The 12487-nt window shown below is 35.3% G+C and overlaps 1 protein-coding gene across 1 annotated transcript in view; it reads left to right on the top strand.

Moving 5' to 3' along the window:
• LOC111713829 (uncharacterized) overlaps positions 1-12487 on the top strand; it is a 35027-nt gene that overhangs the window by 357 nt on the left and 22183 nt on the right. Inside the window, exons 2-10 of the mRNA XM_023488787.1 lie at positions 981-1066; positions 3877-3952; positions 8064-8210; positions 8638-8725; positions 9236-9417; positions 9684-9802; positions 10067-10211; positions 11215-11356; positions 12242-12324. Coding sequence (XP_023344555.1) covers positions 981-1066; positions 3877-3952; positions 8064-8210; positions 8638-8725; positions 9236-9417; positions 9684-9802; positions 10067-10211; positions 11215-11356; positions 12242-12324 — 1068 coding nt within the window. The remainder of the gene's footprint in view (positions 1-980; positions 1067-3876; positions 3953-8063; positions 8211-8637; positions 8726-9235; positions 9418-9683; positions 9803-10066; positions 10212-11214; positions 11357-12241; positions 12325-12487) is intronic.

Genomic DNA, 12487 nt, shown 5'->3' with positions numbered 1-12487 from the left:
GTCGTATTGCCATACCACTGAATTATTCAAAACAATGACACAAGGTTTGATATATAAAGTTGAACTAGCCTAATATTTGGCTTAATTGATTATTTATACACAATTCTTGGTAATTTCCTAGAGAACGATTTTGCCCCATATGTAACATGTGGATATAATTGATCATGTGGCCGCAGCGCTCGGTCCCCTATTTTATCCTAGCTGCAGCGCTCGGCACCCTATCCTGTCCTAGCCGGCAGAGCTCGGCCCAGAAATTTTCTTAGCCTAACTGAACCCAAAATAGTAATAAGTAAATAATATTTTTGCTGAAAAATGAAAAATAAATGGTCATATACAAAATTGATAGGAGGGGGAGGTCTGAAAATCGTATACTAGGGCGGACCCAGATATGGTGTCTTTGTGGTAATTATCCAACAAAGAAATCACCCCGGTCACGTGTTAGGTTGATTGTCGACAATAGCGACGAATTATCAATGATCGAGGGGTCAATGACAAAGAATGAAAAATTGATAGGGGGGGGGGGAGGATTATGATAAATCGGCACTTGACCAGACAGCCCATAATTCATTTTAATGGAATTATCACTTCATATCTTTGCCTAGTACGGACGGATATTTATTTTCGAACTAAATTTGTATCTTTCACTAAAAAGATTTGTGATGTACTTGGTTTCCAGGGCGCTTCGCATCTCTTCAGTATGAACATTTTAGCGTGTTGCTTCAATCCCAATCATTTTTTTACGAATTCAAAATTAAGAATATAACAATTTGTAATTTTCGGATTTTTAAAATTGATCATTGTTGATTTCAAAACGCTAAATATCAATGTGTCGGAAGCATTTAAAAAATAATTTCGACCGGACATAAAGCTTCCCCTTGGTCATACAAAAAATGTATCTGATCAATCCAGTCGGTCTGGTGTTTATTGGATATAAACAAACATATAAATATATTCGTATCTTTACAATTCATATGTTCTAGGTTGGGTTCAATGGATTTACAGAGGAAGCTGTTGAGGTTGCTCAGCAGACCTTTAAACTATTAGAAGAGGAAGGAAACACTCTCAGGTACATTTACCCAATAAAGTAGGACCAAAGGTTGACAGAAAAAATCAAAAAGTCATTTGTTTGTTATTTGTAATACCGTGTGTCCTGTCTTAAGTGTATTTTTTCAAAAATTTTAGCCGCAGATCTTCACATATATCCCTCCCCCCCCCCTCTCCCCAACACACACACATGAAACCATTTGCTCCTGGATTGTTTGTTTTTGATCTCCTCCCACTGTAGTACACAGCTTGAACTTATTTCATGCAAGAAAACCAACAGTATATTCCTTATTGTGTCTATGATTAAGGTTTATCTATGGTAAGGTTGTAAACTGGAAAATGGAAATGTCACCCTTTAAATTGGGAGTCGATAGTCCTCTTTACTCAAAATATGGACATTATATTGGTAAAGAGAGGAAATAGGTCATTTTAGGAATACAAGTGGCCAACATTTAAAGTTTATTATTTAGAGGAGTGGTACTAAAAAAAACAATGAACTTACATGATATAAACCCCTGACCCACAGTTTAAATTCTTATAAATATATTTTCAAATGTTTGGGTTGATAATTTCTATGGTCTAAGGTATTGAGTCTAAGTCACAAACCAAAAAAATGTAAACCTTTGTTATTTAACACTAAGATTTTTTAATCGAACATAATTCAAAGTATAGAATATCTAAACTCAGCGACATTGGGTTGCAAAGATATAGGGGTTAGAAAATCAGAGTTTCTAGCAAAGAATCAATACCCTTAATAAAAATGTTAAGTTGAAATTTAATTTCTAAAATTCTAATACATTTTTAAGCAACTCTGGCAAGATTGATTGATTGACATATATTATGGCAATAAAGACGTAATCGCCCACTTAAAACCTATTCCTGCTGTGGGGGGGGGGTTCAATTTGACCCCCCCCTGTAGTTTTTTTTTACATAACTCTAAAAGTATTGGTCTAAGGCTGTTTCTGACTTTTCCTACATACCCAAAGCCCTCCCTTTAGGCCTGAGTCCTCAGTCACACTGCCTGAATGACTGCTTTTTCCTGTAACAAACTATTTCTTTGTTTTGACCCACTCCCACTCGTCAGATTTTAATAAAATTTAGATTTTTGGAAAGCCTTTGACATAAGGAAACAAATTGCACAAGTTTTACGAAAAATTGCTAATTTTTTGCAAACAACCTGTCAAAGGAAATTTGCACATTTTTAGTTTTTCTTGATTAAAAATCAGGTTATTTAAAATTTTGCAAAATTTTTTGCATATTTGAAATGACATGGTCAAGGGCTTTTCAAATATGTATAATTTTTCAATTTTTGGACAATTTTTTTTTTTTGCAAACATTTTTACTATATATCTGAATTTTGCGAATTTTTTTGCAGATTCTATAAGTAGAGCACAAGAGCTTTCCAATGATGTATCATTTGTCATATTTGGACATCCAACATGGGATTTAGAGGGGGGTCAAATTGACCCCCCTCAAGCGTATCCTGGTTTTCAAGTGCCCCAGCAGAGATAGGGTAAAAAAGATAAATGCGTGAAGTTTAAAGCAAAACATGATAGATAGGTAGACAGCTGCATCTAGGCTGCTGAGATAACTTTGTTTCGCAGGAAAATGGATGATTGCAAAAACAATGCAGATATAACCTTTCTTGCTCAAATTAGAAACTTTATAAAGTTGCCTCAAATTTTTAGCCAAGATATTAATCACACAGACAGTGCAGAAATAAAAATATAATTATTTTTGTTTATTTGATGTTTTATCAGACCGCAGGAGCCGCAAATATTTGGCCACTGTGTGACGAGTTGGATAAAATTTTATGTATCCTCAAGTTTCCCTAATATCTTGAAAATCGCGAGTAGTCTAATAACATTTTTGTCCCAAAATCTCCAAGAGAAATTTTGGAAATTTTCCATTTGAAGAAAAATTTGTAATATTAAAATTTGAAAAATATTCATTCGTCATGAATTCGGATTTGGATTTATTTCAATTTGTAGAATATTTTTTTTCATGAATCGGGTACTAAAGTTTAAATTCAGTGTTACATCATTTTTGATAAACCATTAAATTATTATTACCAAAAGTTTTAATTATTATCCCAAACCTACCTGACGGGGAGGAAATTAGACCTTCGGGAAATCATGAAACGTAGTTGGCTTAATGTGCTAGCCGCAAAATTATACAAAGGAACTGAGTTTTTGCCACAAACTCAAATATTCTTATCCCTATATCTTTGCAACCCATGGTCACAAACCTTAGATATTTCAAACTATTAATTCTGTTAGATCAAATAATCTAATAATCAAATAATAATAAGTTTGAAATGTCAAAGGTTTACACTAAGCGGTTGCAGCGATATAGAAATTAGAAAATTTTAGTTTGTGGCAAAAATTCAAATCCTTAGCTGTTTATCTTTACAAGTGAAAAAAGTATTTTTTTTTTTGTAATATTTTGTAGGAAAGGAAACATAGATTTTCATGATTGAACTGTGAATGATTACGTTGGACCAGTTTTTTTTTTTTGCAAGATCATATCGAGGTTTATCATAGTGGAATGTTCGAATCACAGCGGTATCCTGTAATCTTTCTCTGAGTATAATAAAATAAAATATAGTTTCTACATTTTTACCGATGCAAAAAAACGCGCGCGTCTTTTTTTCAGAGAACAAACAACTGAAAATCACCATTTTTAACATAAAAACTATGATATCTCAATCCTTAGTAAAAATATAAAAATTCAAAAGGTACTGTTGTGAATCGGAGATACCACTCTATAAATGGAGGCCAAGGTTAACTTGAAATTACGTGTACAGTCTCTTTAAGTGTCTATTCTATTCAGGGAGGAGCTATGGCTGGCTAAAGGAGTAAAGTTGGATAGAAAAGATCGAGAAATTATAAAACAAAATGCAAATAAGGTCGGAATATTTTACATTTAAATGGGATTTAACATTGAAGAACAAATCATGAACTTCACATTCGTTTACGTAGATTACGTGCTAACAAGAACCAGACTCAAATGATGACAATGAACTTTAAAAATATCAAACTGTTTGTTTTCGGTATATAATCTTATAAATGATGTGATCAGAAATACACCGATCTGGCGTAAAGCTCTATTAAACCACGAATCCACGAATAAAGTCTGAATTGTCGTCTTTGAACTTTGAAGTCTCATTCTTAGTGCGTAACCATGTACTCGAACCGTGAATATGTGTTGATTGTTTTATTGTTAGTGTTGAGCCTTGTTCCATGCCATGGAATCCAGTATTTACAGAGAATCCTTGAGTTCTCATTACTGTCTTTGCTAGTACTCAACATCACTTCTTATTCTCCAATAGAATTTGTCTTTAACATTTTCTATTTTTTATTACATTCTCAGAATATTTTTTGTAGAAAAAAATTATTTTCGGTCCTGCATCAAACAAATCTTAATTGTTTAAAAGGGGGCGGCATAACACGTATTACTCTCCGGGAAATTTAAACAGTGTCCTGTAGCATTGTCCTAGGAGGCTGATTTGACACTCTTGAAAAAAAATATGCGCTTAAAAAATTCACCTCCAAAGCCTTAAATGTCCGCGCGAGCGCGCGCAAAAAAAGAAAATATCTTTGAATACTTATGTGCTAAGTTTGGCCTAAGTCAGAATAAAAGTAACATGAGATACATCAAACTATAGCCAAATTGGGAAAAGGAATTCATTTACGAGGTCAAAATAGACATTGGAGCCTACTGACCGGCGCGCCAGTAGCCGGCAGTTACATTATGGGTCATCTTAGCACAGAGTTGACATGTTGTATGTCGATTTTTAAGTAATTGGGCACGAGGAATTAATTTCTGAGGTCAACATAAATATTGGAGCATTCTGACCGGCGCGCTAGTAGCCGGCAGTTACATCATGGGTCATCTTAGTACATATTTTACACGTTGTATGTCGATTCATAGGTAATTGGGTACGAGGAATTCATTTCTGGTGTCAAAATAAATATTAGAGCACTCTGACCAGCGCGCTAGTAACCGGCAGTTTCATTATGAGTCATCTTTGCACAGATTATCCATGTTGTAGGAGGCTGACTTTTTTGCATGCGAACTTAAGATTATGTATATTACATGCATTTTCGGTTTTGAACGGATCCGAGCAAAAAAACGCGCGCGCGCTTTTCATGAAAAAATACGACTTATTTTACAGTTAATCAATCTTAACCTCATTACTTGCACTTCAATATTTATCCTGATACTCTTGAAACAAATATACGCTCAAAAAATTCACCTCCAAAGCTTGAAATGTCCGCGCGTACTCAATAAAAGAATATATCTTGTTATACTTATTTGCTAAGTTTTGCTAGGTTAGAATAAAACTACCATGAGATACATCATACTAAAGCAAAATTAGGACAAGGATTACATTTCCGAGGTCAAAATAGATTACCCATGATGTAATGGTTGGCTACTAGCGCGCCGGTCAGAATGCTCCCATATTTATTTTGACCTTAGAAAAGATTCCTCGTTCCCAATTACCTATAAATCGACATACAACAGGCTAAGATGACCTATGATGAAACTACAAGCTACTAGCGCGCTGGTCAGAATGCTCTAATATTAATTTTGACCCCAGAAATGAATTCCTGGTGCCCAATTACCTATAAATCGACATACAACATGTAAAACCTGTGCTAAGATGACCCATGATGTAACTGCCGAACTGCCGGGTACTAGCGCGCTGGTCAGAATGCTCCAATATTTATGTTGACCTCAGAAATGAATTCCTGGTGCCCAATTACCTATATATCGACATACAACATGTAAAGTTTGAGCTAAGTTGACCCATAATGTAACTGCCGGCTAGTAGCGCGCCGGTCAGAATGATCCAATGTTAGTATATTTTGACCTCGGCAATGAATTCCTTGTCATTCTACTTTTATTCTGACTTAGGCCAAACTTAGCAAATAAGTATTCAAAGATATTTTCTTTCATTGCGCGCGCGCGGACATTTAAGGCTCTGGAGGTGAATTTTAAGCGCATATTTTTTTCAAGAGTATCATGATAAATGTTTAAGTGCAATTAATTAAGTTAAGATTGATTCACTGTCAAAAAAGTCGTATTTTTTCACAAAAAGTGCGCGCACTTTTGGTCAGCTCCGTTAAAATCCAATAAAAGCATTTAATATACATAATTTTAAGCTCGCATGCAAAACAATGCTAAGTTATGTTTAAACACTGTTTAAATTTTCCGGAGAGTAATACCGTGTTATGCCCACCCCCCCCTAATTTCTTTAAAAAGTGACAAATGCGATTTTGGTGCACTGAAGTAATACATTCTTGTTCTGAGGTATCTAGTTTTATCCTGGTCTGAAACTAAACATTTTCAGGCTTGTCACTCAGTCCATCCATCAGCTAGACAGCATTCTTTTTATCAATCAGCCAACAAATCTGCCAACCCTTCCATTAATCAATCAGCCAACCGAACCTCCGCCTTTCGTACAACAGAAAAGAGAATTCGATCAACTGAGAAATTGTCTAGAACAGACCAAGATACAAAGAGTTCATTGCAACTTCGTCGGCCGTCATCGATCATTGGCGGTGAGGAGATAAAGAAGTCGAAAATTAAAGAGAAAGGCGCACGAGATCACAAGAAAGAAAAACAGTCGGAACATTCAATACGGAATAGAGAGAAGCGGGTTTGGGTTGATGAACCAGCGGAGGAGAGGATAAGTGAAGATCGGTCGCGGGTTCAGATCCAGATCCCTAGCTGGAGGGAGGAGGGGGGGAAGGGTCAGGACTGGAGGAGGATGAAGGGGGAGATAGAGGATACAAGCGACAAGGTCATAATACACACAGTTTATATTTTAATGGCCATGCAGCTTTAAACCTATCAAGAAATTTTCATATAATGACACTTGAGAACTCTTCAATTGCTCAATTTTCTTAATTTGTCGCTTTTTCACATTTTTTTTAATTTTTACAAGATACTTTCTTGACAGTACTCCAGACTAACTTATTTGCCCCTATGATTTTTTGTCTGATTTTCCATTCTTCATTCCTCCCACTTTTTGGGGGTTAAATTCACAAAAAAACTTAACTTGGTATTAAAAAAAATTATTTGCTTCTGAATTACATTTTCCGTTTTAATTCTAATTTGCATGGATATACTAATTTTTAAGTGCTTTAAATTTCTTTTAAAATTGTTGCCGGTCAAAAAATATGATTTAAAATTATCATGATAGCTTGTTCTGTAAACAAGGTTAGAAGCATTTATGTACAAGGTCTATTTTACTCCAGGTGTACTGCGACCGTCATTTAAAGGCAGAGCAGGAGGAGCAGGTGCTATGGGAGAAGTGGCAGACCATGAGGGAGCAGATGGGGAAATCTGTCCGAGGTCGGAGCAAATCTTGTCGGTGGAGGGAGGTCCTGCTTCCACATAGGCTGAGGAAAGGACGTGTTAGTAGTCTCCAGAGTGAAGACAGTTTCTCAGGACAGTTATCTCAAAGTGCTCAGGACCTACGAGAGATACATGTATCAACAGCTCCCCCAACTCCGCTACCGGAAGAACAACTCTCTCCTATTCTACGGGGGATGGAACCCCTTACTATTGACGTGTCTGGGGGTTACAATACCAAAGATATTAGACTGTGTGATATATCGATTGAAATGCCGCCCTCGCCGCCAATATCGCCAATATTAAATACTGATAACTTTATTTCTATCATGCCCAAATGTCGTTTTAAAGCCACGGATTCGTTGCTCCGTCGTACTCGGGCGAATCTAAGGGAACAAGAACTTGTCAAGGCTGTGAAAGATGAAACCCTCCGACCCTTAGGAGATCAAGGGAGACCTGGTCAACCAGTCCCCAGGGAGATAACTAACCCCGGCTCCAGGTGGGTCAAATTATTGAACTGTAACTTTTATTTAAATAAACATTTACCTTTAATCAAGTTTTTTTAAAAAAAATTTACACAATTTTGGATTCCATGGCAAAATACTCAATGCAGTGAAGTATTTACAAATTCCTATTTTATTGCGGTATTATTTCAGAACTCTGGTTCGGAGTGGCGGAGGAAAACGATTGAATTCTCCACGGAAAGCTCTGGAAGCTCCGGGGCGGGAGCTTTATCCGCTCCGGAGTCAGAGCTTCTCCAGGAGAACAAGACAGGGAGCTCGGAGATGAGCACTTGCTCCGAAGTAAGTTTGTCCTTCAACTTGAAAGTAAATCAAACTCCGGTGAGTCTTACTTGGACTCCCCAAGTTATGACATGTGATAGCAACGTACAGTATAACAAGGCATATTGGCGGTTTACGGCGATATTGGCGGTAACTTTGAACACGGCGTTGTCCTAAATCTTATTTTATCATGTTTAAATTTTAAAGAAAATTATATGTGTCAATTAATATTAATAACTTGCTTATTTTTAAACTGTAAGATTAGGCAATTTTTGGAAATTGCTATACTTATACTTTTCCTTTGCTTTCTTTTATTTGGTTTAAAATCTAAATTTTAACTCCCTCATAGGGACGTAAATGTACCTGAAAATGTTTATCAGTCAAAAATGTAAACCATGTTTATTTCTGCGCAAATTTCTTCAGCATCAAAGCGTATTTTTGGTTTCAGCAGGAAAATGGCTGGGTAGAGGAAAACCCCGGCATGGTCGGGGGCAGGCGGAGCCTTCCAACTCCCGCAAGTGATCCTAATTTATTAGGTGAGAATGGTTTTCTTATTTTTCTTTTACGATTTGATTCATCGATTAAGTAAGTTTTAGATGGGGTTCACAGTGTTCATTTTAAAACATTGACCTTTTTGACATAACTTATTTTTCGTCACGTTCTTTAAGTTTTAATCCTATCAAAAGTAGTCCATAGTTTTGTTGTTGTTTGGGCTACAGATTTAAAATTTTAACTATTTGAGAAGCCATTGAAAAATGTTGATAATTGTCAATGTCAAAAATATAAATAAAGATATTTTAAAACACTTTTCCGATTTACTTTTGATATTTTGAAACTCCTTCGCAGCCTAATCATTAAAGTTAGAGGTGTAATTTTTAATTCGTTGGAGAACTTTGACCACTCAACATAGTTCATGAAAATCTGCCAAAATTAGGTAGATTAAACTTACTTTACATTACAGTTGGAATTGATTCAATCTTTGTTCCCGTATATTATTTCAGCCCGCGTATAATTATTATTTTTCATCCCATATTTTGTCATTATAGTTGAGGGTAAGAGGATCCGGAAACCATCATCCAAACTACAGACTAAACAACCCACTCTCAACCCGACAAACTTTGACACCACCAGCCTCACACCGGACCTCAAGGTGAAGGACACAAAGGAGAAAAAAGGTCGTGCTATGAGTTCATCGTCCGACGCGGAATCCCTCTTCAAGTCGGTACAGGTTAGACAACGATTCTAGGCATGTGGAATATGAGCCAAATGGTGTAAAATATTTTTTAATATTTTTAAGCATCCGAGGAGATAGTTTACTTTACCACAAGTCTAATGTTTAAGAAGCACAGAAATTGTAACGTGTACAGTGTACACTGGTACACTGTACACAAACCCATTTCACTGAACAATTTTATACAGATTTGATTGCTTGTACTTTGTCTTCTTACTCTACAGTTTGACGACTCTCACATTATTCAACGATATTTTATTAAGGAGTATACTGCAGCTATAACCGGCGGTAAAACTGACGGATCTGGTAAAATTAAACAAATTCAGCAAATCCTACAGAGTCAGTGGATATCTAGGATAAAGGGAATCAAAAACAAAGAAAGGTAAGAGAAAAAAATTCAGGCCAATCACCGCAAGTTTTAGAAAATCAATATTTTTGTATTTTGAGAGTCTGGGTCAATTAAACGAAAATCTGAAGATAGGAATCTTATTTTAAAAGTGTATTAAATCAAGTATTGCTGGGCTTGAAAGTTTTACCAAGAAAAGAAATACTCTTTTCACTGGTATAAACAATGTTCCTTGTGTCGGATAAAACTTTATTTTTTTATTTTATCGAGTTCCATTTCAGAGATAACTTTTTTATTTAGAAATGTTGAGACAGGAATATCTAAACCTGAAGCAACTCATAAACCCTCTCCTGCTCAATCTGAACCTAGTTCTAGCTCGGCTAAACCTAAACCTCTGCTTAGAGAACCTGTTCTTAGTGTTAAACCTCTACATCTTTTCTCCCAGGTTTGAAACTGATTATAAAATTGCTATAACTGTATTTTCTACGTGTGTGATTCNCCCCACCCAAAAATATTATGCAAGAATTAATTTAAATTTATGTCTAAAAATTGCCTTAGCTTAACCTAACCCTTCACACTGCTGAAAATGGATCATCAGGTTTCAAGTCAAAACACCAAAACTTTTTCTTTGGAATATATTTATATGCAGTCTTCTTAGTTATAATCTCAATTTTCGGAAAATTATAAGCAAATCCATTTTAAAGAAAATGTAGAAATCAAGTGCATTTTCAGGTCTAAACTCAAACGTAACTGTAGTTTCAAGGATTTATCAAGCTTATTCTGTGTTAGTGATAGTTTTAGAACCGTTAATGGCAGGGCCCCCAAATTTAGTGAATCTTCCTTAGCAGTCATAAGACACGTTTTAGCAAAAATTCAAAGCCTCAAGTGACCTGTATTATTGCCTAATTATTGCTTTAAAAAGTCTTTTTGAAGTAAAATCTGTAAAAAATACACCAAAATGTCGTTTTTTGGCCGTATTTTGACAGTCAGGCAGTTGACTCAGGGGTTTGATTTCTGTACAATATTTTCCATGACTGTTAAAGAAAAATTAAAAATTTGGAAACCATGCCACATACTGTAAAAAAATATCGTCAAAAACCCATGAGAAGCATGTAAAAGTCTTGAAACGAAATTTAAGTTTCATTTTAGACCTGTGAATGCACTCGATTTCTTTAACTTCTTCAAAATGGATTTGCTCAAAATTCCCGATGTGGAATTTTCTTTAGATAAATATAATTTAGTAGACTGCATATAAATATATTCCAAACAGAAGTCGAGGTGTTTTGACTTAAAACCTGATGGTCCATTATCAGCAGTGTGCCTTATGTAGTATATTAAGTATCACGAGGTTACATTAAAGTTTGAGGGGATGGGTAACTGACCATCCTTTCTAGGATGGATTCACATTCACAGTAGACATCCCTTTAATGTTCAATACTATATCCTAGGAGTGGGTTGACAAGCTCAGGGGTAGGAAAGGAAGACAAGAACTCAGTCGGACAATTCAGCAGTTCATCTCCAAAAAGAACTCAAGGGACAAGTTTTCCAACTTGAGAATTCTACTTTGTAATGGAGAATTTGTCAATCCAGGTAATTTTTTAAAAAAAGTTTTGTAAACTCACGGATCTACGGTATAGACCATACATTACAGTATACACTAGTATTTAAATCAGAAACGTTAAAATTTATGAAGGACAGAACTTTTGAAACTAAGATAATCTATTTCCTTACTTCTAAAAATTTTGAAAATCTAAATAAAGTTTTAAATCTTGTTTATTAATTAAATTCTATATAATAATTTAATTCTATCTAATGTTGTTGACACCAAGAACCTACCAAAGTAGTTCTAAACGAAAATCACCCTCCCCCCGCTCCTAGCATTTTCTACCCTGGTTTTTAAAATTTTTGAGTTTAAAAAATTGTTAAGAAAAATGTTTGTAGTGTTTAAAAGAAAGGCATTTTTATTTGGACTAAGTCATTGTATGCCGGGATGGGGGGGGGGGGTTACCACCCAGAAAACAAATTTCTTAAAAGTAAGATATAGGCTATAAAAGTTATCACGTAGTTAAGTAAGACAACTATAGGGTAACCACCAGTCACCATAATATGTTTAAATGCACTTAGTTTTACGATCGTCACATGTTTAGTTAAGTGTGCTCTATTAAAGAATTAAGTGGATGATTATCATGATTTATGTTTAGTTGGTTGTGCCCTAGTAGGGGATGAATAGGATAATTATCATGATTATATGTTCAGTTAGGTGTTCCCTAGTAGAAGATAGGAAGGATAATTATCATGATTATATGTTTAGTTGGGTGTTCCCTAGTAGAGGATGAAGAGGATAATAATCATGATTTATGTTTAGTTGGGTGTGCCCTAGTAGGGGATGAATAGGATAATTATCATGATTATATGTTCAGTTAGGTGTTCCCTAGTAGAGGATGAAGAGGATAATAATCATGATTACATGTTTAGTTGGGTGTGCCCTAGTAGAGGATGAAGAGGATGATTATGGAATAGTTGTATGTGGTGTATGTGGAACTCTTACACCAGCACAGGTTAAATTTTGTTCATTTATTTTAAAGGCATGTAGGGAAAATGAATCCTGGTTTTTAACTGTAAATAAAATTAATTTGCAATCTGACTCACGGATCAAGATGCAGCAATAAAAATGATATTTGTCATTAAGATTGTTATTCTTTTTTGAAAAAAACCCTTTTT

Source organism: Eurytemora carolleeae, unplaced genomic scaffold (assembly GCF_000591075.1).
Source record: "Eurytemora carolleeae unplaced genomic scaffold, Eaff_2.0 scaffold84, whole genome shotgun sequence".
Lineage (NCBI taxonomy): Eukaryota > Metazoa > Arthropoda > Copepoda > Calanoida > Temoridae > Eurytemora > Eurytemora carolleeae.
The sequence above is the reverse complement of the archived record's forward strand: the minus strand, read 5'-3'. Positions and strand labels throughout refer to the sequence as shown.